The following is a 26,818-nucleotide window of genomic DNA, read 5'->3' on the forward strand; positions in this document are numbered from 1 at the left end:
CCCTTCCCAAAGAAAAAAAAAAAAAAAAAACAGATCTCAACCCAAGCCTTTTGTAATATATGCGACATCAGCCAAAGCATCGTATCTTACAGCTTCACCCCTAAAAAAAAAAAGAAAAAAACCAAGCGAGTGCTAGCTCCAGCTTCCTAATACCATTAAGCATGGACAAGGCTTGGCAAACTCATGCAACTAGATGATGCTGAAAGGATCATGTGCCTGCTGTAGAACATCAGATAAAACCTAAGGAGACTCACAGAAATAAGATGAGTTCTGTCAAAGTAGTCAACGTTCTCTGATTTTCATTCCTAATTTATACAGAATACTGTTGAAGAAGGAAACTTAAGATAAGTGTTTATTTCCTATTATTACCTGATTTGATTACACATGATTTCATTCCTGTTATTGTAATATACAATGTGTATTTCCATAATAGGTTGTAGAATTTTCTATTTAAACTTGTGTAAGTATACAAAAAAATACAATGTGGAATAAGACAGTAATCCCCATCTTCTGCTTTCTCCAAATCTTTCGTCTTTCTTTTTCAACTTATTTTTTTTTAATAAATAACTCATTTCATTGACAAGCGTAGATGGGAGCAACCCTAATACAAAAGATGTATAAAAAGAGTGCAACATCCCAGTCCTATATTGAAAAGATGAGTAGCCCACATAGAATGGGTAGTTTATAAAAATATTCATGGGTACTAAGTCACATTGCTTATTTACTATGTGAAATTAGGATTTATAAGTGATTCTAGGAAAGCTCAAAATTGACTAGTCATTTTGGGATGATAGCACAGAATGTGGCTAGCGCTTTCTCTGGGTCCTAACAAAGAGAGTCCCCCTTAAATGCTAAAACAAGAACAAAAATCCCTAAATTCAACTATTTCTCATCTTTCTCTTTCATTTTGGTATCAGAAAGAGGTTGAGGTTGAGGTTGAGGTTGGTTTTCCTTTCGTGCGTATGTCGCCCAAAATATTTAATTCAAAAGATCCATCATCCATAATTAATTCCAATTAGTCATTTCTCACATTTTCAAAACATATAGATACAGCAGCTCTATTCTTACTTGCAATCAAATATCACTCATCTGAGCAATAATGAAAAATTCACGGTGAATCCCAATCAATCTCTACATCAGGGGATGAAGATGGATTTCAAAATACCATTTGTTCAGAAACTTGAACAATAGTTTTTGATACTCCTAAACTCTGCCTCTTCTTGAAAAGCACTAGAATCAAATAGAACCCTTTCTGAAATCCCCATGCAAGCTTCTAACTCATCAAGGCTTTGACGTATACACTTAAGTTGAAGTTTAATATCCTCCAACTCTTGCAATCTCTTTCGACGTGAAGCCACTGACCGATTTCTAGATAATGCAGCACAGATGATATATTTGTTGCAAAACAGCAGATAAGACCTAAAGAGACAGAAAATGGAGCAATTTTTTTTTTATAAGTAAGAAACCAATCTTATGAAAAAAAAAAAAAAAAAAGCAAGGCGTCCCTTAGTACATTGGGAGTGTCAATGGACAGCACAGCTGTCCATAATTGTTCATTATTTCTTTCCTTATTCTTTCCTTATTTCTCCATCTCTTATTTTGTATAGTTGGCATATATATATATTTGACCGATTATGGTTTGTACGTATAGGGCTAGAATCATGCGGGACTTTATTTTTTCCATGTATAGCATTCATGTAAAGTCTTTATAATAGACAGAACTCAAGGCTAAATTCAGCCATTCACATAATATTTTGTCATGGTATCAGAGCCCAATTACTAAATTTTTTCGCTTCCTGATTTTTTTTCGGTTCTCGGCTTCTCGGTGGTTTCTCGGTTTCTCGGTAGTTTCTTGGTTTCTCGGTGACTTCTCGGTTTCTCGGTGGTTCTCGGCCTCAGTCTCTCGAAACCGTTTTCTGCAGCTTGGGTTGGTGGTTTCGGCAGTCTCTGTGTGATTCTCGGTGGTTTTCTCAGCACTTCTCTGGGCAACAGTGTGGGTTGTCCCTCTCAGTGGAGTTCTCGGCAGTATCTCTCTTCTCGGCAGAGTCTCTTTTTCTTCCCTATGGATTCAGCTCCTGTGTGTGTTAAGTTTACTGGCACCAATTATGCTACCTGGGCATTTCAGTTTGAGTTCTTTCTCAAGGGCAAGGCGCTTTGGGGTCATATTGATGGCACGGATGTTGACTCATCATCAACTTCTGAAAAATCTAAGGCTGACGGGTCTTCTCCGTCCTGGGCTGTGCTTGATGCCCGTATCATGTCCTGGCTTCTTGATTCAGTGGAGCCTCATATTGTCACTCACTTGCGGCCTCATCGCTCTGCTCAAGCCATGTGGGCTTATTTGAAGCAGGTTTATCATCAAGTTAATGATGCTCGTCATTTTCAGTTGGAACATGAAATTGCCATGTTTCAGCATAATAGCCTTTCCATCCAAGATTATTACTCAGGGTTTTTGACTCTTTGGCACGAATATCCGGCCTTGGTTACTGCGGACGTTCCTGCTGCCGCTCTTTCTGCTATTCAAACTCTTCACGCCACTACACAGCATGATCAGTTTCTTATGAAACTTCGCCCAGAATATGAACCTATTCGCTCCTCCTTACTGAATCGCTCTCCGGTTCCCTCTCTTGATGTTTGTTTTGGTGAGTTACTTCGTGAAGAACAACGTCTTAGTACTCAAGTTATTTTGGAGCAATCTCACAGCAGTTCTGGGGCTGCCACTGTGGCCTTCTCTGCCCAAGGCCGTGGACCGCCTATGCATTCTCGACCGTTGCAGTGTTTTTGCTGCAAGGAGTCTGGACATATTGCTGTTAATTGTCCTAAGAAATTCTGCTCTTATTGCAAGAAGAAGGGTCACATTATCAAGGAATGTCGTATTCGTCCCTCGAATCGTCCAGCCCAGGCATTTCAGACTTCAATTCTTGCCACGCCTACTGCTGCTCCTGCCGCCCCTCCTGCACCAGATTTTTGCACTCCAGAAACGGTACAACAGATTCTGATCTCTGCCTTATCTGCAATGGGGTTTCAAGGTAAACATTCCCCTAAACTCTGGTATGTGGACTCGGCCGCTTCTAATCACATGACTCCTACTCACACCGCTTTGCGCCATGTTCGGCCTTATGCTGGTAACTCTGCTATTCAGACTGCCAATGGCAGTTCTCTGCCAATAGCTGCTGTCGGAGATGCCTCTTCTACGCTCACTGATGTGTTTCTTGCTCCTCAGCTTTCCACAAATCTTATTTCGGTTGGCCAATTAGTTGAAAACAATTGTGATGTTAAATTTTCTGGTGATGGTTGTGTTGTGCAGGACCAGGTAACGGGGGAGCAGATCGCGAAGGGACCTAAAGTGGGGCGCTTGTTTCCACTATTTTTACCTGTTCCAGTTTCGTCTCCAGTTTCTTCTATTAAGTCTTTTGCTTGTAATAATGTTTCCGATCTTAGTATGGTGTGGCATCGTCGTTTGGGCCATCCCAATACTCAGATTTTATCTCATGTATTGAATTCTGGTTTGCTTGGTAATAAAAACAGTTCTTCTTTCTCTCTTGAGTGTGCTTCTTGCAAACTTGGTAAAAGCAAAATTCTTCCCTTTCCTTTGCATGCTAGTCGGGCATCTCACTGCTTTGAACTTATCCATAGTGATGTTTGGGGTCCTTCTCCAGTGAGTTCACATGAAAAATTTAAATATTATGTGACGTTCATTGATGATCATAGCAGATTTACTTGGGTCTATTTTCTTCGCTCTAAATCTGAGGTCTTTCGTATTTTTACTGAATTCTTTGCATATGTTGCCAATCAATTTTCTTCTTCTATTAAAACATTACGCACCGATTCTGGTGGTGAATATTTGTCTACTGAGTTTCAGGCTTTCTTGGCGTCTAAGGGTATTCTTCATCAACGTTCATGTCCCTCTACTCCTCAACAAAATGGAGTAGCCGAACGTAAAAATCGTCATCTTCTTGATGTGGTACGTACTCTCTTGTTAGAATCTTCTGTTCCGTCCATGTTTTGGGTCGAGGCTATGAAAACTGATACTCACTTGATTAACTGTTTACCTTCTCAAGTTCTACATATGGAGTCTCCCTATTTCTGCTTATTTGCTAAGCAACCTAGTTATGATAACCTTCGTACTTTTGGTTGTGTCTGCTTTGTTCATTTACCTCCTCATGAGCGACATAAATTGTCTGCTCAATCTGTCCGTTGTGCTTTCTTGGGATATAATGTGTGTCAGAAGGGATTTGTTTGCTATGATCCTATCTTACGTCGTACTCGTATTTCTAGGAATGTTATTTTCTTTGAAAACCAACATTTCTTTCCTGTGTCCTCTCTGTCATCGTCCTCTACTGTGGTTCTTCCCTCCTTTGAGGAGTGGCTCTCAAATCTTCCTCCTATCAGTTCCCGATTTAAACCAGGTATTGTGTATACAAGACGCTCCCGCCCACAGCCTCTTCCGGTCGCTCACCCGGTATCTGATCCTACCGCGCTCCAGATTCAGTCCGTGGCAACATCTCCTGAGCCTTTGGTTCGTCGCTCTTCTCGAGTGTCTGTACCTCCGGATAGGTATGGTTTTTCTTCTTCCAGTGCTGACAGTTCTATTTCAGCCCTTACTGCTACATTGGCCACTTTTGATATTCCCAATTGTTACTCACATGTTGCCCAGCATGATTGTTGGCGACAGGCTATGCAGGAAGAGATTGCTGCTCTAGAGGCCAATCACACCTGGGACATTGAGCCCTGTCCTCCTACTGTTGTGCCCCTGGGATGCAAATGGGTTTACTCAGTCAAAGTTCGATCTGATGGAAGTTTGGACCGTTACAAGGCTCGGCTTGTTGCTCTTGGAAATAATCAGGAGTATGGTGTCAATTATGAAGAGACTTTTGCTCCAGTGGCTAAAATGACAACTGTTCGTACGATTCTTGCCCTTGCTGCTTCTAATGATTGGCCCCTACATCAAATGGATGTTAAGAATGCTTTTCTCCATGGGGATTTGAAAGAATGTATTTACATGAAGCCACCTCCAGGCTTGTTTTCATCTCCGACTTCACATGTGTGTAAGCTCCGTCGCTCCCTTTATGGTCTCAAACAGGCTCCAAGGGCCTGGTTTGATAAATTTCGCACCACTTTATTGCAATTTTCATTCAAGCATAGCAAGTATGACACCTCTTTGTTTCTTCGGAAATCGGACATGGGTATTGTTCTTCTCTTGGTCTATGTTGATGATATTGTGATCACTGGTTCCGATTCTATTTTACTTGACCAGCTCAAAACTCATCTCTCGGGGTCCTTTCATATGAAAGATCTTGGGTCTCTCACATATTTTCTTGGTCTTGAGGTGCATCGTGGTCCCTCCGGCATTTTCCTCAATCAACATAAGTATGCTAGTGACTTGGTGGCTACAGCTGGTCTTCAAGAGGCTTCTTCTGTTGATACTCCCATGGAATTAAATGTCAAGCTTCGCAAAGAGGAGGGTGACTTACTTGCTGATCCCAGCCTATACCGGCAGTTGGTGGGAAGCCTCGTTTATCTCACCATTACTTGACCGGACATTTCCTTTGCTGTTCAGCAAGTCAGCCAGTTTCTTCAGGCTCCTCGTCATCTACATTTGACTACTGTCCGAAGAATTATACGCTATGTTCGCAGTACTTCTGCCCGTGGCTTATTATTTCCTGCCAGCAATTCTACTCGTCTTGCCGCTTATAGTGATGCTGATTGGGCTGGTTGTGCGGATACTCGTCGTTCTATCACTGGTTGGTGTGTGTTCTTAGGTGATGCCTTGATCTCATGGAAAAGTAAGAAGCAAGACAGAGTCTCTAAGTCATCTACGGAATCTGAGTACCGCGCTATGTCTCTTGCTTGCTCAGAAATTATTTGGCTTCGTGGTTTGCTTGCTGAATTAGATTTTATTGAGATACATGCCGATAATACCAGTGCGATTCAGATCACGGCCAATCCTGTCTATCATGAGCGCACCAAGCATATTGAAGTGGACTGTCACTCTATCCGGGAAGCTTTTGAAGCTAGGATTATCACTCTTCCACATATTTCCACTGATCTCCAAATTGCGGATATTTTCACCAAGGCGCTCACCCGTCATCGACATTGCTTCCTAAGTGGCAAATTGATGCTTGTTGATCACCCTGCATCAATTTGAGGGGGGCTGTCAATGGACAGCACAGCTGTCCATAATTGTTCATTATTTCTTTCCTTATTCTTTCCTTATTTCTCCATCTCTTATTTTGTATAGTTGGCATATATATATTTGACCGATTATGGTTTGTACGTATAGGGCTAGAATCATGCGGGACTTTATTTTTTCCATGTATAGCATTCATGTAAAGTCTTTATAATAGACAGAACTCAAGGCTAAATTCAGCCATTCACATAATATTTTGTCAGGGAGTATACAAGGAAAACACCTAGTTAAAAAGAGAAAAGCGAGCGAGAAAGTCGGGAAAAGAAAAAGACAAAGGGTGGACATAAGCTGTCATCCAAAAATACAAAGAAAGGTAGAACAAGGAAATAATCTCTTCCAAGGTACATTTGAAGTCCTCAAAGCTCCTATTGTTTCTTTCCCTCCATAAGCACCAAAAGAGACAAATAAGCGTCATTTTCCAAACCATAGCGCTCTTTGACCTTCTAGAGGACCACCAACACGCAAGCAAGTCAATAATCCATCTGGACATAACCCGACAGAAAATGGAGTAATTCCCAAACACAAGATAAGATTTCTATCAAAATAGTGAATATTCTGATATTTTCATATGTTCCTAGATATAAATTAAGAGTGCCAAGAATTTTTCACTATACTAATTACATCTTAAGTTTCCAAAACATGAAATCAAGAACTAATTACTAAACCTAACGTAAATACCCTCATACAGATTTCATGTACTGGTTTTCCTAGAAGGTTTGACCAGCCGGGAGCATAATAAACCACTGGAAACACCTACTTAACCAGTAGAAGTAACTCACACCTTGGCCAACTAATCTTCTGCAAGATTGAATACAACAATCAAAGGCAGATCAGTACACTATATCAAATAAAGAACCCACATCCCTTCCCCCAAAACAGGTCTCTAGAGAGAATTCCTCTGAGCCCATTCTAATCCTTTTCCGCAACCCAACATCATGCTGCTACAAATAGCACCCATAAATTGTGAGCCTTGTAGACTGTCCATATCCCTGGAAACCTCCACTCATGAAGAGACCTTTTTAGTGAAAGGTTGCAAGAGAAATCATTGTCACTCGCCTGATAGCAAATTCCATGTTAGAAAAGTTACTCCCATGGTTAACCCTAAGGGGTTGGTTCAAGTAGAAAGGGCCTTGGTCTTGGTGGCATTTCCGTCAAGTCAAAGGTTCGAATTCCCTTGGGTGCAAACAATTTTTTGAGGCAAGCCCGCCAACGAAGCTGGAGTATTACCCAATCCGTGTGGAGGGTGTGCTTTGCACGGGTCCGTGACCCTGCCTTGAAAGGACTTGTTTTTCATGGTTTTTCTTGTGAGCGTGAGTTGGTAGTTTAACTGTAATTAATTGATTCTTCTACCCCCACACCCCCCCCCCCCCCCAAAAAAAAAAAAAGCACTAATGAGGTGGGGAACAATGGTGGGATTGATATCTCTCACCTCTTGTTTGCAGATGACACTTTAAGTTTTTGTGGGGCCCACCCAAATCACTTCATCACGTTGTTTGTAATTATGTTTTGAAGTTGTCTCGGGTTAGAAAAGTAATTTGGCTAAGTTTGAATTGGTCCTGTTGGTAATATCAATATATCAATAACGTATAAGGCTTGGCTAGGATTTTGGGATGTAGGGTCTCCTCTTTGCCATGAAGTACGTAGGTCTTTTTTTTTTTTTGATGAATGTACCTAGGTCTTTCTTTGGGTGCGTCATTTAAAGCCAAATCTATTTGGTATGGCATTATTGAAAAGAATGAATGTCGATTGGCTGGTTGGAAGCGGTTATACTTGACTAAAAGGGGGTAAGATTACCTTGATCAATAGCACATTGTCTAATTTTCCGACCTACTTTATGTCTTTGTTTCCCCTCCCAGCGAGCGTAGCCAACAGAATTGAGAAATTACAACAGATTTCCTATGGGGAGGTATGGGGTAAGAATTAAGATCTCAAATTTCACCAAGTAGCTTGTCCAAGGTGTGTTCTCCGATTTCTGATGGGGGTTTGGGGGTCCGAAATTTGCTCATGTTCAATCGAGCTCTTCTGAGGAAGTCGTTATGGTGTTATACTTATGAGAGAGGCCATGTGGAAATTGGTAGTGAACCTTAAATATGGTAGTAAGTGGGGCTGATGGTGCCCTAATGGAGTCAATGAGTCATAAGGGATGGAGCTATGGAAATTCATTAGGAGTTTTCTAGATTTACTAGATTTGAGGTGGGAGACGGCTCCAAAGTTAGTTTTTGGCATGACGTATGATGTGGGGGTGATGCCCTTTAAGGGAGTGTATTCTGAGCTGTTTAGCATTGCCTGCAATAGGGATGCGTATGTGACAAATCAACTCCAGTTCTCTAATGGCGCTTCTCAGTGGAACGTTAATTTTGTTAGAGCAACGCATGATTGGGAGTTGGAATTCTTTACTTCGTTCTTCGATCAACTCTAATCCATCAATTTGAAATAGGATTATGTAGACAAACTTTACTGGATCCTTTCCAAGAGAGGGCAATTTAAGATTAGCTTATTCTATAATTTCTTAATCCCCCATGATAGCACCCCTTTCCCTTGTAGGTGTATTTGGCAAAGTAAGGCCCCTTTGAGAGTAGCTTTCTTCGCTTGGACGGCTGCTTTAGGTAAGATCCTCACTTTGGGGAAATTAAGGAAGTGGCATACCATTGTGGTTGATTGATGTTGTTTGTGTAAGAAGAGTAGAGAAATCGCCGACCATCTTTTACTCTATTGCGAGTTAGCTAGTGCATTTTAGGACTCTATCTTCGGCTTATTCGGTTTGGCGTGTGTCATGCCTCGTCGAGTGGGAGATCTCTTCGCTTGTTGGATAGGGAAGTTTAGTAGCCCTATGAGTGAAGTTGTCTAGAGATGATTCTACTATGTTTGATGCAATGTATTTGGAGAGAGAAATGAGCGAAGCTTTGAAGTCAGAGAAAGGATGGTGGCAAAGTTAAAGGCCCTCTTCTTTAACTCCCTTTTCATTTGGATGGCTGCATAGGATTGGTTTTTATATGTAATAAACCAATCTCATTAAAAGCGTAAGGTGCCCTTAAGTATATCTAGAATATACAAGAGGAGACACATAACTAGAAAGAGAAAAGCGAACAACAAAATCATCATAACTAATCATCAGAGGGGACAAAAAGGCCGCAATCCAAAGATACAAAGTATGGAAGAAAAATGAAAGAATATCCTCCAAGGACCTCTCCAAATCCTCAAAGCTCCTATTATTCTTCTCCCTCAAAATAGTCCAAAAAAGGCAAGTGGGCACCATTTTCCGCACTGCAGCACTCCTTGGCCTTCCAACGGACCACCAACACGCAAACAAGTCGATAACCCGTCTAGGCATAACCCAAGACATCCCGAAGCAGCTAAGAACACTCCATAAAGCAGAAGCCACATCACAATGAAAAAGAATATGGTCTCCACATCTTTCTTACACATGCAACATATGTCTATAACAATAACACGCCGTTTCCTAAGATTATCTAAAAAGTAAGAATTTTGCCTAAAGCTGCCGACCACAAGAAAAAGGCTGCCCTCGAAGGAGCCGGGTCCACCACACGGTCTTCCAAGGAAAGCAACTCCCTTCAAAACACAGAGAACAAAAAAACGACTTAACCTTGAATAGACCTCTTTTAGAGGCGACCCACCAAAGCTTATCTTCACTTCCTCTTCTCACTATAACTGAGCGCAAGACCTGTAGAAAATAAGCAAAAATACCAACCTCCCAATCATGTGCCTCTCTAGTAAATCTCATGTTCCACTGAATAAAACCGCCTAGGAGCTCCACATTAGCCGCAACAGAGGTGTCCTTCGACCGAGCAATACCAAAAAGAACAGAAAAGGCAACCTTCATAACCGCATCCCCAAACTAAAGATCATGCCAAAATCTAATCCTAGTCCCATCTCCCACCACAAATCTAGTAAAACTTGAGAAGGACTCCCAACCTTTTCTAATGTTCTTCCACAACCCCACCCCAAAGGTTCCTGTAGGCTCAAGAGAGCACCACCCACCCTATAAGCTACCATATTTTGAATCCACCCCAATTCTCCACCAAGCGTCTCTCTCAATCCATAGCGCCACAGCCACTTACCGAACAGAGTACTATTGAAAGCCAACAAATTTTTGATACCCAAACCTCTCTCAGAAATTGGAGAGCATACCTTGGACCAACTCACCGAGTGAAATTTGAACTCTTCACCTAGCCCACCCCATAAAAAATCATGTTGTAGCTTCTCAATGCAATTTGCAACACTCGTCAGGAGATGGAAGAGGGGCATGTAATACGTGAGTAAATTAGCGAGGGTGCTCTTGATAAGGGTGACTCTACCACCCTTGGACAGATACATCATTTTTCAACTGGCCAACCAATATTCTATCTTCTCAAGAACACCATCCCAAATATGCTTCGCCTTATAGGAAGCCCCCAACAGAAGACCAAGATACTTAACTAGCAGAGTGGACACCCCACACCCTAGATTTCCGGCCAATCTTCCCACTAGGTCAATGTTCCCCATAGAAATTAGTTTAGACTTAGCCAAGTTAACCTTCAATCCCAAGGTAGCTTCAAACAACAGAAAGAGATTCCGCAAATAACTCAACTAAGCGGGACAAGCGCTACAAAAGATCAGTGTATCGTCAGCAAACAGAAGATGAGAGACAGTAGTGTTGCCGATTGTGAAACCTTCTAGCATTTCTCTATTAACCACAACAAAAATCATTCGACTCAAAGCCTCCATCCAAAAACAAACAACAAAAGAGAGAGTGGATTCCCTTGTCTCAAACCACAGGAGCTACTATAAAAACCATTAGGAGAGCCATTAACCAAGATCGAAAACCCCACAAAGGAGATACAATGAGCTATCCAAGAACACCATTTTTGGTTAGGTGTTTCTCTTGTATACATCTCCTGTGTACTTGAGTGCGTCCTTTGGTTTGAATGAAATTCAATTACTTATATAAAATTAAAAAATCACTATGTTAATTTTCCACTCTTCCCCCTACACAACAACTTTTCTTTAAATGCCATCTCAATTTTACTAAGAAGATAAATTTGAGATAAAATTACAAATGAAAAAAAACCAGTTTGTTGTTATTTTCTGTTCTATGTTATTTATTCAACAAGAATTTAGAGTTTGACTTGCAAAGTAATTATATTTATTTTCATTCCCATACAACTAATCATCGACATGGGTACCCCGGCCAGACGTGCCATGTTTGAGTAAGATAGCATGGAACTATTCATTAACAGTGAAGGGCGTTACAGAGGCATTTTAAAATATGGCAACTACTCTACAAGGAAAAAGGCACAGGTGATGTATAGCTTTGATCAGGGCCATGATGCAAAATGTCAAGAATCGTGACACTAACCAATTATCAAAAGCTGAATGCCAGAGTTTGTGGCAGCAAATTCATGTATGACAACTTGCTGAAAGACTTGATATGAACAACTCAACAAAGAGGACTTGATAGGAATGACTTGGTACAAAGAGGACTTGATATGAACGACCCACAAAATTTTTACCATTTGTTCAATATCTTTTAACCGCCTGACTTATTTCATAATACAGCAGAGTCCAATTGAGAACCACACCAGTTTTTATTCATGTACATTATTGGCAGACAACTTCAGATGCAGTATCATAGATTCATATAGTTCTTATATCAGGCATCATTTCACTTACATGGTCAACTTCAGCACCTCCTTCCAACATCAGATAGTACTTCAATGCAGAACTATAATGCTCAAGATTCATTAGCGAGTCTGCAGCTTCAGTGAACAAGTCAGCATGATCATTGATACCTTCAGGCCGCAGAACATTGAAGAGAATCTACAAACGATACAAAGATCTTAAGTAAAAAGAATAATGATTTAAATTCAAAAAGGAGAAAGCATTCATAAAATTTTACACAAATTGACTCCTACACACTGCAAAACAATTTTAAATTATTGTCTAGAAAGAAAATCAATGCAACATGACGTTAAGGATCAGTGCCTGTATGATAAAAGAACAAGATAGTATCTTTAAGCACAACACTAAATAATTAGTAACACGATACGAGCAACATCACATGAATCACCAGTTACAGTAGGAAGCAATATAAGACTATGTAGGACCCTTAATAGCAATGCCTAGGATGGGAAAGGATTTAGGGCTGAGGCAAGCATGCAAATGAAGGAAAGCCCTGAAATCATAAACATCATCAGATGTAGGAGAAATTTGGCATCAAATTGCTGCGGGATAATCCCCATGTCAGACTAAAAGCAGGAGAGCCCCTCAAAATCAAGAATAAAGCTGCAACATATCCAATTTGAGAACAAATTGGACTGTCTTTTGGCTAGAAAATAGAAGACAGATACATAGCTGAGGCATTTAACCACTCAAAATAATGGAATTACACTTTACGATTTTGAGGGATCTCCCTGTAAGAGATATTTGATGCAGAAAGTGAGTCAAATAGTTTGGTAGATTCACTAATGTAAACCTGGCAGTCCCAAGAGTCCAACAGAAAGGGAAAAATGCATTGAAAGTGCAGCTGTAAAGCTTTCATAAAGTTTGGAGAACTCTAAAGTATTAAAAGATCAAACTTGAATAGGAGTTGAGAGTTATAGTAGATTAGATTAATTCTACTTTAGTGTTAGAGAAGGCCAGCCAATTGCCAGGCTATGTTTGTTCTCAAAATGATTTTGTAAAGGCTGCAACTCCTGAAAGGTTAAGATTTTCTAATCAAAAGCAAAGATATTAACATCGAGGTTAAGATCAAGGTTTAAAAAAGTTTTAAGTTACAGAATTCAATGCTCGACGCACCTGGAGGAATTCTTTAACCATATATGAAAAATGGATTAGACCCAAATAAAACACCTGGAAGGGGGTGAATAGGTGTTCCTTGACAAACTTTACAAATTAAAATCAAAAGAAGCACAAACCAAACATTATCAATCAACAAAGATCCAAAAATAAGTGAAGTAAATAAAAATTAATGCGCGGGGACTTTTGTTGACAAAGTAGAAACCTTTTGAATAACTCTTCAAAAGTAAAACCACTTAGAGAGCAGTAGGCCACTAGAAAACTTCACTATAGAACTAAAGTTTTACAACCTGGCTAAGTACTCATAAAACCTTTGTAGACTCAAAGCAAGGCTTGTAATCCCATGAGTGACCACACTATCTTCACTCCAAAGCAACTCTAGAACTCTGACCTTCTTCTACAATGACTTGTCACAAACAAACTCATTCGATATCTGGAACTCCAGCTCTGAGAACTCACCAGCCAAACCCCAACACTCAGAAAACGATAAAGAATTTCATAGTGGTTTGGTAAATAAGGAGAGAAGTGAGGTAGTTTAAGCTCAAGGCAGATATAGGCTCTCTCTCTCTAGAGTTATCAAGTTTCCTCTCAGTTGCCACTGAATTATGAAAAGTCGTGCAAAGCATGGTATTTATAGGAAGGGAAATAATTTGGGTTAAACAATAAATCCTAACTAAAACAGAATTAAAATTCCCATAAACTCACTCGAGCAAGGGTCGAGCTAAGTTTCTATTTGGGCTTGCTCAAACGACTGGCGCACAAGGGGTCAAGGAAAGTCTCGGGTTTTTCATGAAACTTGAACGCTCAAGCATGGGTTGAGCGACATTTTGGGTTCTACATGAAACTTGCCTGCTCAAGCGAGGGTTGAGCGAGTCTTCATAAAGTGCAAGTCTTGAACCAGATTTCAAACCAGATTCAACTCTAACTCTACCATTATCAATTACAAACTCAAATGACCCATGTTTTGATACTGGGATTTTTTTTTTATATAGGTAATAAAAGAAATAGCATTAGAAAAGTGTAAAGGCTTCCCTAAGCATACAGGGAGTATACAAGAAGGACACCAAAACAAAAGAAAAACATAAAACAAAAGAAGAACACCCAAAAAAACCCAAAAGACAAGAAATGCTACACTAAACCCCCAACATCTTGCCTCTAACCCAGCTAGAACCCACAACCCTAGCATCAAAATTGATCAAGCATTCTAGATTTTTTACCTCTCTTTTCCCTTTTTTCTTAGGAGCAAAGACAGAGTGCTGCCCCCTTGTAAAAACAAATAATATTTGGCTTTTGAAGCTTACTCATCTCGTGAGCATCTATTGATTTATATAGAGTTTATACAAGATACAAGATAACATCAAAGTACTTGCTTCCTAGTCTAATACTACTTCTTAGGGATAAACCTAATCTAAATACAAAACTGTGATCAGCTCTTTAGTAAATACAAGTAGGACTCTATCTCTTTAGAAACCGTATTTTAAACTCTTCTAGTAGATACAAAACAGGACTCTATCTCTTTAGAAACCGGTTGTCACTAGTAGTTGTGATCAACCGGGTTTCTCCTTAACACACTCACTAGGACTCTTTTTAGGTTGAACGGAGTTGGAAGTGGATTGTGCTTTAATATCCTCCCGCAAGGGCCACGGGAGTGAGCGGACGTTGAGCTTGTAAGACAAACATTGGAATCTTTTAGAAGCAAGCGGTTTAGTTAGCACATCTGCAATCTGGTCAGCACTTGGAACAAATAGAATCTCTAGGTCCTTGGATGCAACCAACTCGCGAACAAAATGAAAATCAATGGCGACATGCTTGGTGCGAGCATGAAAGACAGGATTGACCGATAAGTAAGTTGCTCCAATATTATCACACCATATCTTTGGTGGACCAGACAATGGAAGACGAAGTTCTTGAAGAAGAGACCGAATCCAGAGCACCTCGGCAGCTGTGTTAGCAACAGACTTATACTCAGCCTCTGTTGAAGACCTGGAGACAGTAGGCTGCTTACGAGAGCTCCAAGAAATTAAGTTAGAACCAAGATACACACAATAGGCACCAGTGGAACGTCGATCATCGGAGCATCCGGCCCAGTCAGCATCCGAGTAGGCGTGGAGAGAATTGGATGAATTCTTGTGCAAAAGTAAACCATGAGAGATAGTATGCTTGAGATACCGAAGAATACGCTTAACAGCTTGCCAATGGAGCGTGGTTGGACGATGCATAAACTGACAAACACGACTTACAGCAAACGCCAAGTCCGGGCGTGTGAGGGACAAGTACTGAAGTGAACCAACAACACTTCGATATAGTGTGGGGTCTTCCATAGTGTCACCTGTGTAAGCAGATAATGTCGAAGAGGAGGCCATGGGAGATGAGACGGGTTTTGCTTCAGTCATGTTGGTTTTGGAAAGCAAATCTCGAATGTAGCGTTGCTGAGAGAGTAAGAGACCATCCTTTACTGGTATAACTTCAATGCCAAGAAAATAGTGTAAGGAGCCGAGATCTTTAACAGCAAAATCACTGCTCAAAAGCTGTAAGAGGTCATCAATGGCAGTGGAAATAGAAGAGACAATAATAATATCATCAACATAAATCAGTAAGAACATGGTGACAGCTGCTGTATGATAAAGAAACAGAGAGGAATCGGCTTTGGAGCCAATAAACCCAAGCTCAATCAGTTTCCCACTAAGGCGAGCAAACCATGCCCGGGGTGCCTGCTTTAGTCCATATAGTGCCTTCTTCAACTTGCATATATGATGAGGGTAAGAAGGATGAATAAAACCCGGAGGTTGCTCCATATAAACATCCTCAGACAATACACCATGCAAAAAAGCATTTTGGATGTCTATTTGTCTCATAGACCACCCAGCTGAGTAAGCATGTGATAGAACAGTACGTATAGTAGTTGGCTTTACCACAGGGCTGAAAGTCTCACCATAATCAATTCCAACATGTTGGTGAAAACCCTTAGCAACGAGACGGGCCTTATGACGCTCGATAGACCCATCAGCCTTTCGTTTGAGCTTGAAAACCCATTTGCAGCCAACCACATTTTGTGCAATTGAAGCTGGAACAAGGGTCCACGTGTTGTTTTTCAGCAAGGCATTAAATTCAGTTTGCATGGCAGTACGCCACTCATTAACCTTGACAGCATTGGTGAAGCATGTAGGTTCTGTAATAGCAGCTTCAGAGAGCAATGCCCGAGGTAGAGGATAGCGCACTGTTCCATCAGTGAGCTTCCTGATTGTGCTGACATTACTCTGAGATCGAGTCCGCATAGGATGTATACGGGTTGGTTGCTGATCAGGGGCCACATCTGGTTCTGCAGGAGATGAAAAAGAAGAAACGGACGAGGTAGAAGGACTAGGACGAGTAGGAGAAGAAGTTAAGTTGGGAATACTCTCGGTGGGTGGAGGTGAAACGGCCAATGAATTCGGAATGGATAAGGAATGGAAGATGGAGAAGCCGGAGTTGCAAGGGTTGTTGTGTTTGAGAAGGGAAAAACATCTTCATGAAATATGACATCCCGAGAAACATAGATACGGCCAGTTTCACTATGATAACATTTATAGCCCTTATGAAGAGTGCTATAGCCTAGGAAGACACAAGGTTTGGAACGAAGGGAGAATTTGTGAGAGTTATACGCACGAAGATTTGGAAAACAAGCGCAACCAAAAACCTTGAGAAACTTATAATCCGGAACTTGAGAAAAAAGTTTTTCAAAGGGAGAAAGATTTTTGAGTAAGGGAGTTGGCAAGCGGTTTATTAAGTAGCAGGACGTTAAACAAGCTTCATCCCAAAATTTCTTTGGAAGGGAACTTGCTGCTAGTAATGCTAAGGTGGTATCGATAAGATGTCGATGCTTCCTTTCCACACAACCTTGTTGTTGGTGAGTGTGAGGGCAGGAAACTCGATGGAGAATGCCAATGGATTGAAAATATTTATGGAGGTTGCGGTATTCGCCCCCCCAATCAGTTTGGACAGATTTTATCTTAGCATTGAGAAGACGTTCAACCATGGATTGAAAATTAAGAAACACTTGCATGACATCCGATTTGGATTGAATAGGGTACACCCACGTAAAACGACTAAAAGCATCCACAAAAGAAACATAAAACCGATTTCCATTTATTGAAATAGTGGGGGAAGGACCCCAAACATCGGAGTAGATTAAATCTAAGGGATTACAAATTAAAGTTTGAGAAGCAGAAAAGGGCAATTGGTGACCCTTTGCCTGAGGACAGACATTGCAGGGAGACGATGCCTTATTTGACAAAACAGGAAGCTGAAATTTGGATAGGACAAGGTTGACAGTCCGAAGGGCTGGATGACCCAAAAGTTGATGCCAACTTTGCGAAGAAGTCCTCTCACCAACGAGTGCTTGTGATGTAGATGAAGGCACTGACGGAGGGAAGAGGTGATAAAGACCATCCTTAAGTGGGCCTTGATGAACTGGCAGGTTGGTCTTGCAATCCTTAATGACAAAAAAAGAGGAATGAAACTCAAAGAAGACATCATTGCCAGAAGCAAACTGACGGACAGAAAGAAGGTTTTTGCAGATATGAGGAACATGAAGTAATTGATTTGGAAGAAATTTACGACGAGAAAGTGAAAGAGTGGCAGAACCGGAGTGAGATATAGACAAACCTATACCATTACCTATGCGGATTTGATCTTGGCCAGAGTACTCTTCAGAGGAAATATTCAGGTTCTGCAGGTTGTTAGTTAGGTGGTGGGTTGCACCAGTATCCGGATACCAATTTTCCTCTGGAGGAAGATTAGGAGAAGAATAATAGGCCTGAGCAGACTGATATGGAGCAGCTGGTGAACCAGTAAGAGTTGGATCTGGACGCTGATAGCACCTGGGGGCAGTGTGTCCGATTTTCCCACAAAATTGACAGATGGGACGTGAAGACTGTGCGGAATCAGATGAGAAATATGTACCTCTGCCACGGCCAGAAGAGGCAGGTCCCCGACCTCTATAGTTGTTGTTGCTGCGGCCACGACCACGATAGCCCCGACCTCGTGATGGTGCACCTCGGGTAGAGATATTAGCAGCAGGCGATACAGGCTCCACGGGTGTGAGATTATGTTCAATCCGCATCTCATGAGCAAGAAGATGTCCATAGATTTCATCTAGGGATAAAGGATCCAGTCGAGTAGTGATGGAAGTAACGAACGGATCGTAATCAGATCCGAGACCAGCCAAAAAATAAGAGGTGCGCATAAAATCGTTGAGATGTTGGCCGGCAGCAGCAAGGTTGTCACAAAGAGCCTTGAATGATTGAAAATATTCAGTGATCGATGCACTTCCCTTCTTGGAGGTAGCAAGCTGATAATGAATCTGGAGGACCCGGGATCGGGCTTGGGAAGCAAACATGGACACCAAGGTAGTCCAAAGTTGATGAGCAGTGGCACAGCCGACTGCATGAACCACAAGAGGTTCGGATAGTGTGGAGATTAACACACTGAGGAGCATCTGATCACGTTGGCACCAAGCTAGAAATTCTGGATTTGCTATGGTGGCAGGAGCACCTTGAGTGGTGCTCGGATTCGGAATAGTCTGGGCTGGAGGCTGAGTAGAACCATCCAGGAAGCCATATGAATCTTGAGCTTTAACAAAAGCCATGATTTGAGTTCTCCAACTGGGAAAGTTTGCATTGGAGAGCTTGATTTGCAGGGTGTGGTTCATGTTGGGAATAGTAAAAACAGCATTAGAAGCGGGTGGAGTAAGAGTAGAATTTGTTTCTCCTGAGGAGGTTGTAGAATCGGACATGATGATGAAAAAAAAAAGACGCTAGTCTATGGAAGGCTCTGATACCATGTAAAAACAAATAATATTTGGCTTTTGAAGCTTACTCATCTCGTGAGCATCTATTGATTTATATAGAGTTTATACAAGATACAAGATAACATCAAAGTACTTGCTTCCTAGTCTAATACTACTTCTTAGGGATAAACCTAATCTAAATACAAAACTGTGATCAGCTCTTTAGTAAATACAAGTAGGACTCTATCTCTTTAGAAACCGTATTTTAAACTCTTCTAGTAGATACAAAACAGGACTCTATCTCTTTAGAAACCGGTTGTCACTAGTAGTTGTGATCAACCGGGTTTCTCCTTAACACACTCACTAGGACTCTTTTTAGGTTGAACGGAGTTGGAAGTGGATTGTGCTTTAATACCCCTCATCAACTAAAATCAAGAAATCCAGAAAACCCTTCTCAGTCCCCTTGAAAGAAACCCCCATCATGCGAAAACACAATCTAGCCTCTTGCACTACCCTGGGGTATACAACAACTCCTCCCTCAGGATCATCCCCCTTCGAAGATTCACCCACCTCGAAGACCCAAGAAAACTGGTGGTCCCTCCAAGACATACCAGGTAAAAACTGGGGAGAACACCCATACACTGAGGAGAACAGCCTTGGTGGAAACAAAACCCACTGATACTGGGATTTGCCAACACAAATACAAAACCTAACAAGCTACCTTATGCTCAGTAGTTCTTTCATTAGAAGGATTTACACATTCAAAACAAAATTAGAAGGACCTGCTGATCAAGTTTTACCACATCATGGTAAAATGGTTTTACTTTTGCAACACTAAGCTTCATAGGCTGATGACACAAATAGAAATGGAAGATCAAGTGATCGTATGGTAACAAGGATACCTATTCAACAGAATGTTCTGACCATCTTTTGTTAAATGAAGCCTATCAATTTTGCAACTCAAATAGCATTCAAACAAAGTCTGCGAGCCTAAAATCTGACTCTCATGGATAGATTGCAACAAGAACTGAAAGCAAAGAATCCTGAATGGAGGGAGACAAGGGCAAAGCACGTGGCCAATAAGAAAGATAATATTCAAGATGTTATGGGTAATCACAGCCAGATCATAACTCAAATATTATCCACACACTGCAAATGACAACCAAGGAGGAAGTCACTTCTGAAGAGCTTTTGATAGTGAAGGCAGAAGAAACTAGCAATACTTGTTAGTGGTTATGCATGTTACAAAAAAATTAATAAAATAACCATGCCACTAGGAACATCAGCCACCCAAGCAAAGAGACAACAATAATGTTCCCTAGTCAACATGCTCTTGAAATTTGAACCACTATTTTGGTCATGCGTTTGCAATAATTACTACAGTCCTAATGGACAAGATCCTGATGTGGAAGGCAAACTTGAAGATTTGCAAAGCCAACAAAGGATTCACTAATAGATCCTTCCATGGATCCTATATATTAGAGGGGCATTTTGCGATGGACCAATGCATTCAGTTTCAGTGTCTTTTAGATTTAAAAAGATATATATGTACGGATATTTTGCTCTTCCAAAGATACTTATAGCTTTATTCTATCTTTCTAGACACGTTTTAACAGGCCCCATAACCACTCAATACAATAGGCGCCACTATTTGGTGGTAAAGTCTAAAGTTGCCACATGCAAGTACGCAGGTCCAAATCATGAGGGTGGCCAATTCATGTTAAAAATGCTAAAGGTAGGGGCATCACCAAGTAACCCACCCAGAACCCCGCTAAGATGAGACCAGCACTGGTTAATGACCCTAGCTTAAATAATTTCTAGCCCATGCCCCCAACAACAATGTGCAAAACATCCATAAACGATTATGATGATATGATGAAGAAATAGACTGCTTTGTTCATGTTTTTTTTTTTGATAAGTAATTTAAAATTCAATAAAAAGCGCAGAGGGGCGCAACCCTAATACACGGAAAGTATACAAGAGAGCCCCTACACGGGAGGAACAACTAATAAATTAAGAAAGTCTACAAAAGTAGAAACACCTAGGTGGCAAAGATGGGGTGCTATCCATAGATATAGCGTGTTAAGAAGACGCTTCCTTAATACTACCATTACAGTCTCGACATCTTCAAAAAGCCTCGCATTCCGCTCCCTCCAAATGCTCCACAACACACAGTGAGGAACTAAACGCCAAACATTTTTTGCTAGGCCATGCCCTCGAGAAGCACCCCACGTAGTCAACAAACCCAGCACCGATTGTGGCATGACCCATTCAATTCCAAATAAAGAAAACATAAAACTCCAAAGCTCACGGGCGGTGTCGCAATGAAGTAACAGATGATCAATAGACTCCCCCTTCTTTTTACACATACAACACCACTCAATAACCACAATATTCCTCTTTCGCAGATTGTCATGAGTTAAAATTTTACCTAAAGCTGCAGACCATACAAAGAACGCCACCCTTGTCGGAGCCTTAGCACACCATATATTCTTCCACGGGAAAGATGGACCTTCTTTCCTACTAAGTGCTTCATAATAACCACAATATTCTTCCATGTTTCATGCATAACAAGCTAAATATCAAAAAGTAAGTTTCATATTGGCCTTACCATGAAGCTAGCTGAAACTGTATGAAATGCCTCAAATAAATATTGATGTACAACTCATTAAATAGAAAGAAATAAGGGATTTTGGCACTTATAGAAAATGATGATATCAAAAGCATTCCTTTTGAATCCCATTTAACATGTCCAAAGAGTACAGCATGTTAAGAGAATGAGCGAGCACCTGTGAATTACAGTAAATATCAATAAATAAAAATAGACATGCAACAGACCTCTGCCTTCTCCATATTTTTAAGGTGAGCATGACAGATTCCTTCTTTTATTGTCAAAATCAAAGGCAGCTCTTTTCCTGAACAGTAGGCCAAGTTTGCACGCTCAATAAGTTGGAGAGCTTTGTCATGTGCATTACTTTCCATGAATATGGCAGCTAGCAGATCAATCACACTCAAATCAGCTTCACTTGGATGAGTTTTAACATAATCCTCAAGAACGCGGATAGAATGTTCAAGCTGACCACATTTCTGGTAAAACTGAATGGAAAGCAAGGCAAAAACTAACATCAACAGAATAAACAACTAATATGAGAAAATTAAGGAAATTGTTCCAAAAATTCCTGAGTTTTGACCTTGTGACAGATAAAAACCTAAGATTTTTTAATTTTGATAGTTATGGATCAAGAGCCATCTCATCATGCCACATGTGCAGGTTATGCCTTTAAATTAAATAAATAAAAAGAAAGGAAGAAAAAAACTAAATGGAGCACAGGCCCTCTGCAGGGTGGACCTCCGCCCCTCCAACCCCACAAAAGGGGGTGGGGTTGCAGCCACTCCCCATCTCCCACCTCAGCAGGTGTGGTGCGAGATTGGCGAACCGAACCACCCTTGCTCCTCTGTGGGGTGGTTCACCACCCCAGTAGAGGCGGACAAGCCTCTGCGGGAGTGAAGATCCACCCTTGTGCCTCTATGGGGTTGGTTCTTCACCCTTGCAAAGGTGGGCAAGCCTCTACAGAGGAGGAGAACCACCCCATCCCTTTGTGTGGTGGTTTGCCACCCCTACAAAGGTTAGCAACAGGGAGGGGCTCCACCAACACCCACCACGGTAGGGGTGGAAGGGTGGAGGTCCACCCTGCAGATGGGCTGCAAAGGGGCAAAGGATACTAATTGTCAAAATTAAAAACTACCATATCCTATTCAGTTAAATCTTTGGAAAATGCTCTCAAAAGAGAGTCACTACTAAAACAAAACAGCAGACAGTCATAGTAAACTTTGTGAAACTCCAGAACCGACTACAATATCTAAATATATGCAAACAAATTTAATCAGTTGCATTATGAAGAGCATGAAAACCGAAAGAATCTCACCAATGCTAAAATTTTGAAATTACCAGTAAGGGAAAATATAAACAACTTTCTCACTTAATATATCCACGGAGAACACCAAGCATGCACTTTTTCTATCCTCGCATGGCAAGTTATTTGCCATGAATTTTCTCCTAAATAATATCTGTAAATGGGGCCCTTTCCAGTTCTCCCTCAAGGGGGGATCCTGACCATTAAAAGTCCGGGTATTGCTTTCACTCCAAAGTGTCAAAATAAGAAAAGATACTAGAAAGTGCCAAAGGGGACCCCACACTGAGTATATAGAAGTATGTAAAAGGGCACCCCAAACAAAAGAAGAAAAAAAGAAAAGGAAATTACAAATCATATCCAAAAGTTAAAAACATTACTATAATCTAAAAACAAACCCAAAGAATCAGAAGAAGGATGAACCAAAACCCATTCGAACAAAGCCTTCAGAAAACTCGATCCAGTGTCTTCAACTGATTTCTCTTCACCTTCAAATGCTAAACTATACAAAATTGCCTCATGCAAGTAGATTATTGCAAAAATAATATGCAATGGTACCAACATTGAAAAAAAAAAAAGAGGATCCTTCTGTCACACCAACCCTCCTAGAGAAGGTTGCTTTCTTAGTCAAAACCTAAATCGTTAGGAGAAGTAGAGTATTATATTTTGTCATACTTGGCCAACACACTCAGGAAAAAAAACTATTTGAAAAATAATAGTACTATATGGGAAAAAAAAATGCTTGTAAATAAAAACATAAAATAGCATTTGGAATGTGAATCGGTATGCATGAGAAAATATGGCGACAAAGAGGCTCATTTTCAATGATATGTAGCCTACCTCACAAATTTTATTATATATGTCAAAAAACTATATCAGACTGACTAAAATACTCATGTACACCAAACTGACCAAAATACCTATATAAAAAAACTCTTCAAAAACTCCCACTTAAGCTGGAGCATATATATCAGATAAACCCAGCTTGGAACAAATAAAATCTAACCAATTAAGACAAAAAGATTTTGTAAACATGTAAGCTAACTGGTCTCCTAACTTCATGAATGGTGTAGATATATCTCAATTGAGTATCTTCTCTCGAATGAAATGACAATTAACCTCAATGTGCTTGGTTCTTTCACGAAAAACCGGGTTACTCGCAATATGTGACGCAACTTGGTTATCAAAAAACAATGGGATAGGAGTGTTGAAGAAGGAAACTTATGATATGTGTTTATTACCTGATTTGATTACATCTGATTTCGTATCTATTATTGTAATATGCAATAAGTGTATTTCCAAAATAGGTTGTAGGACTTTTCTATTTAAACTTGTGTACGTGTACAAAGCAATATAGTGGAAAAAGACAATACCCATTTCTCCAAATCTTTTCGTCTTTCTCTTTCAACTTGATATCAAAGCGATTGTGGTTGGTTTTTATTTTGCGCCTGTATTGCACAAATTGGCAGACTCACGTTCAGTCTGTGCATTGGTTGCCACCAAAGACCCACATTCGAGATTCTTTGGGAAAGCCTGAAGTGTTTCAGGTGAGTCTGTGCCACCAACGTCACCGACTAACTTGTGCCAATCGAAAATTTTCATTCACGATCAGCGTGGTTGCACGAAAGGGAATTGTATGTGGGTGGGGATGCTCAACGATCTAATCTAAGTTAATCTCTGAAGGAATTGTGGCATTCCTCCTTATGTAATCCCAAAACCGAGAGAGAGAGAGAGAGAGAGAGAGAGAGAGAGAGAGAGAGAGAATCACAAAAAAAACCAAGAGGGATAAAACCCTAGGCTCTGATACCATGTGAATCAGTTTGCATGAGAAAATATGCAGAAAAAGAGGAGGCTCGTTTTCAATGATAGTAATCTACCTGACGCATTTTATTATATATGTTGAAAAGTATATCAAACTGAACAAAATACCCATGTACACCAAACTGACCAAAATACCCATATAACAAAATCCCAACAAACTCTTGTAACATGGAAAAAGAGCATTCTCCATATAGTGTTTAAAGAAAAAGGCACATGGTTATTAATTTAGCAAACTAAAACAAAGCATATAATAACACAACTGCAATGCAAATTCGAAACAAATTCATAAGGGCTTTTATTCACAAGGAAAAAGGTAAAACCTTAGCACTTGACGTGATTGCTTCAATGTTCTCAGGATTAAGGCGATATATTTGTTCATATGACTCTGCTGCTTTCTGATAATCTCCAAGCTCAACATGGAAGGATGCACGGTGTATTCTTAGAGTAATATTCCTAGGTTCTGCCGCTATTGCTTTGGAAAGGCAATAATTAGCTTGACCAATGTTTCTGTTTTCACTGCATTAAAATGTCCATTATTTATCAATCCATTCATTTTATACATTTACAAGCAGTGAGGTGACTAAATACATCCATAAAAATAGTTTAGACGTCTCAAAAACAAACAAATTCATTAATAAACAACTCAAAACACAGAACACTCTAAAACCCCACCAGAACACATTAACAAGCATACCCTTATATATAGAATCCTCACTATGTTTTTTTTTTTGATAAGTAGAATCCTCACTATGTTACTTAAAAGGGAAAAACAATATTCCTTGTTGGGGAACTTACGTTGTACTATAGTTGCAATTCTTGCTTTTAACTAAAAAGTACATTAGAGAGAGAGAGAGAGAGAGAGAGAGAGAGAGAAGAAGAAGAAACAAGGTTGGGCATGAAAATGGAACTCAAGAGAAGGAAAAAAAAAACTTTCATAAAAGCCTAAATTTCAATGGATTCAACAAAAAATCAAGAAAAAGAATGAGATATCGAAGGACGTATTACTCGAAAACCAAGATTACAATGCCTTAAGGAAGCTCATTTTAACTTTCCCAAGGATTTCTCCATGCCTCCAATCAAATTCACCAATTCAAGCAAGGGGACAATGTTCTCCAAGATATGTGACTCCCTCCCCAATCAAAATTCATCCCTCAACAAGCAAAAAGTTCAAAAACAAACAATTTTATTTTTATTATTAGGGTTATTTTATTAATTATGTTGGGTCTAGATTATTCTAGAACTTCTAATAGTATTAGAAATCACTTATTGGGTTTTCTTACACCTTTTACTAGTCGATCTATGAGTCATTCCTAGTATGTTTGATGCAGCCAGCAAAAAGATCTTAGAAAAACGCGATCAAAGATCAAAGTAATTCAACAATATGGTCTAGTTTGTTAGAATATTAATTAAATGATTAAATTTACTATTTCCTATCAACTTAAGCTTTTGAGATAAGTAGTGATTTAACATGGTACTAAAGCAAAAGTCATGAGTTCGAACCTTATCTTTGTCATTCACCTTCCATTTCAATTAAAATATTCTACGTGTTGGGCCTCATTTATTAAAGGAGAGTTGCGGCCCACACATTAAGGAAAGAGTTAGAATATTAATTAAATTACATTTACCATTTCCTATCAACTTAAGCTTTTGGGTTAAGTTTTTGATGTGGAGCCTAATTGCCACCCTTCATGGGCTATTTTAGTTACTATTAAGTCTTAGTACCAAGTTTCTTTAGCTTAGATAGCCACTGGTTTAGTTTAAAGTTCTGTTATGTCAGGGATAATCTGATAATTCTTAGATTTATTATATAGAACTATAACAGAGACCCACAAGTCTTATTTTAAGTTTTGGAGTCTTTTTCTACATTTTCTTTCGTAGATTTCACTTAGCTTAGAATTTCTTTCGGTTACTTTTCTATTTTACTCAAAAATCCTAATCTTTGTTGGAAAAGGATTGGGAATGTATAAACGCCACCCACTCGACTAATAGGATGAAAATCCTTAACATCCACGGCAATGGCTTTCTTTGGGATAAAAGAAATAAAGGTTGCATTAATGCTTTTCTCGAAGTTCCCTCGACCATGAAACTCCCTGAACACTGTCATGATATCCTCTTTAAGAACCTCCTAGCAAGTCTGGAAAAAGCCAATGAAAACCCATCAAAGCCCAAGGCCTTATCACCCTTCAATGTTCTCACCACCTCATATACATCACTCTCCTCAAATTTTCTTTCCAACCAAGAACTCTCATAAGCACCAATGGAATTGAAAGAAAGGCCATCCAGTTTTGGCCTCCAACTAAACTGTTGAGTAAAGTTGAGGATAAAATTGTACTA

General features: G+C 40.1%; 1 protein-coding gene across 1 annotated transcript in view; it reads right to left on the reverse strand.

The window, feature by feature from the left end:
• Positions 1 to 26,818, reverse strand: part of LOC133859116 (uncharacterized) — a 68,721-nt gene that overhangs the window by 27,582 nt on the left and 14,321 nt on the right. The window contains exons 6-8 of the mRNA XM_062294431.1: positions 24,805 to 25,000; positions 21,591 to 21,848; positions 11,861 to 12,007 (exon numbers count right to left, since the gene is read on the reverse strand). Coding sequence (XP_062150415.1) covers positions 11,861 to 12,007; positions 21,591 to 21,848; positions 24,805 to 25,000 — 601 coding nt within the window. The remainder of the gene's footprint in view (positions 1 to 11,860; positions 12,008 to 21,590; positions 21,849 to 24,804; positions 25,001 to 26,818) is intronic.

Source organism: Alnus glutinosa, chromosome 2, assembly GCF_958979055.1.
Source record: "Alnus glutinosa chromosome 2, dhAlnGlut1.1, whole genome shotgun sequence".
Lineage (NCBI taxonomy): Eukaryota > Viridiplantae > Streptophyta > Magnoliopsida > Fagales > Betulaceae > Alnus > Alnus glutinosa.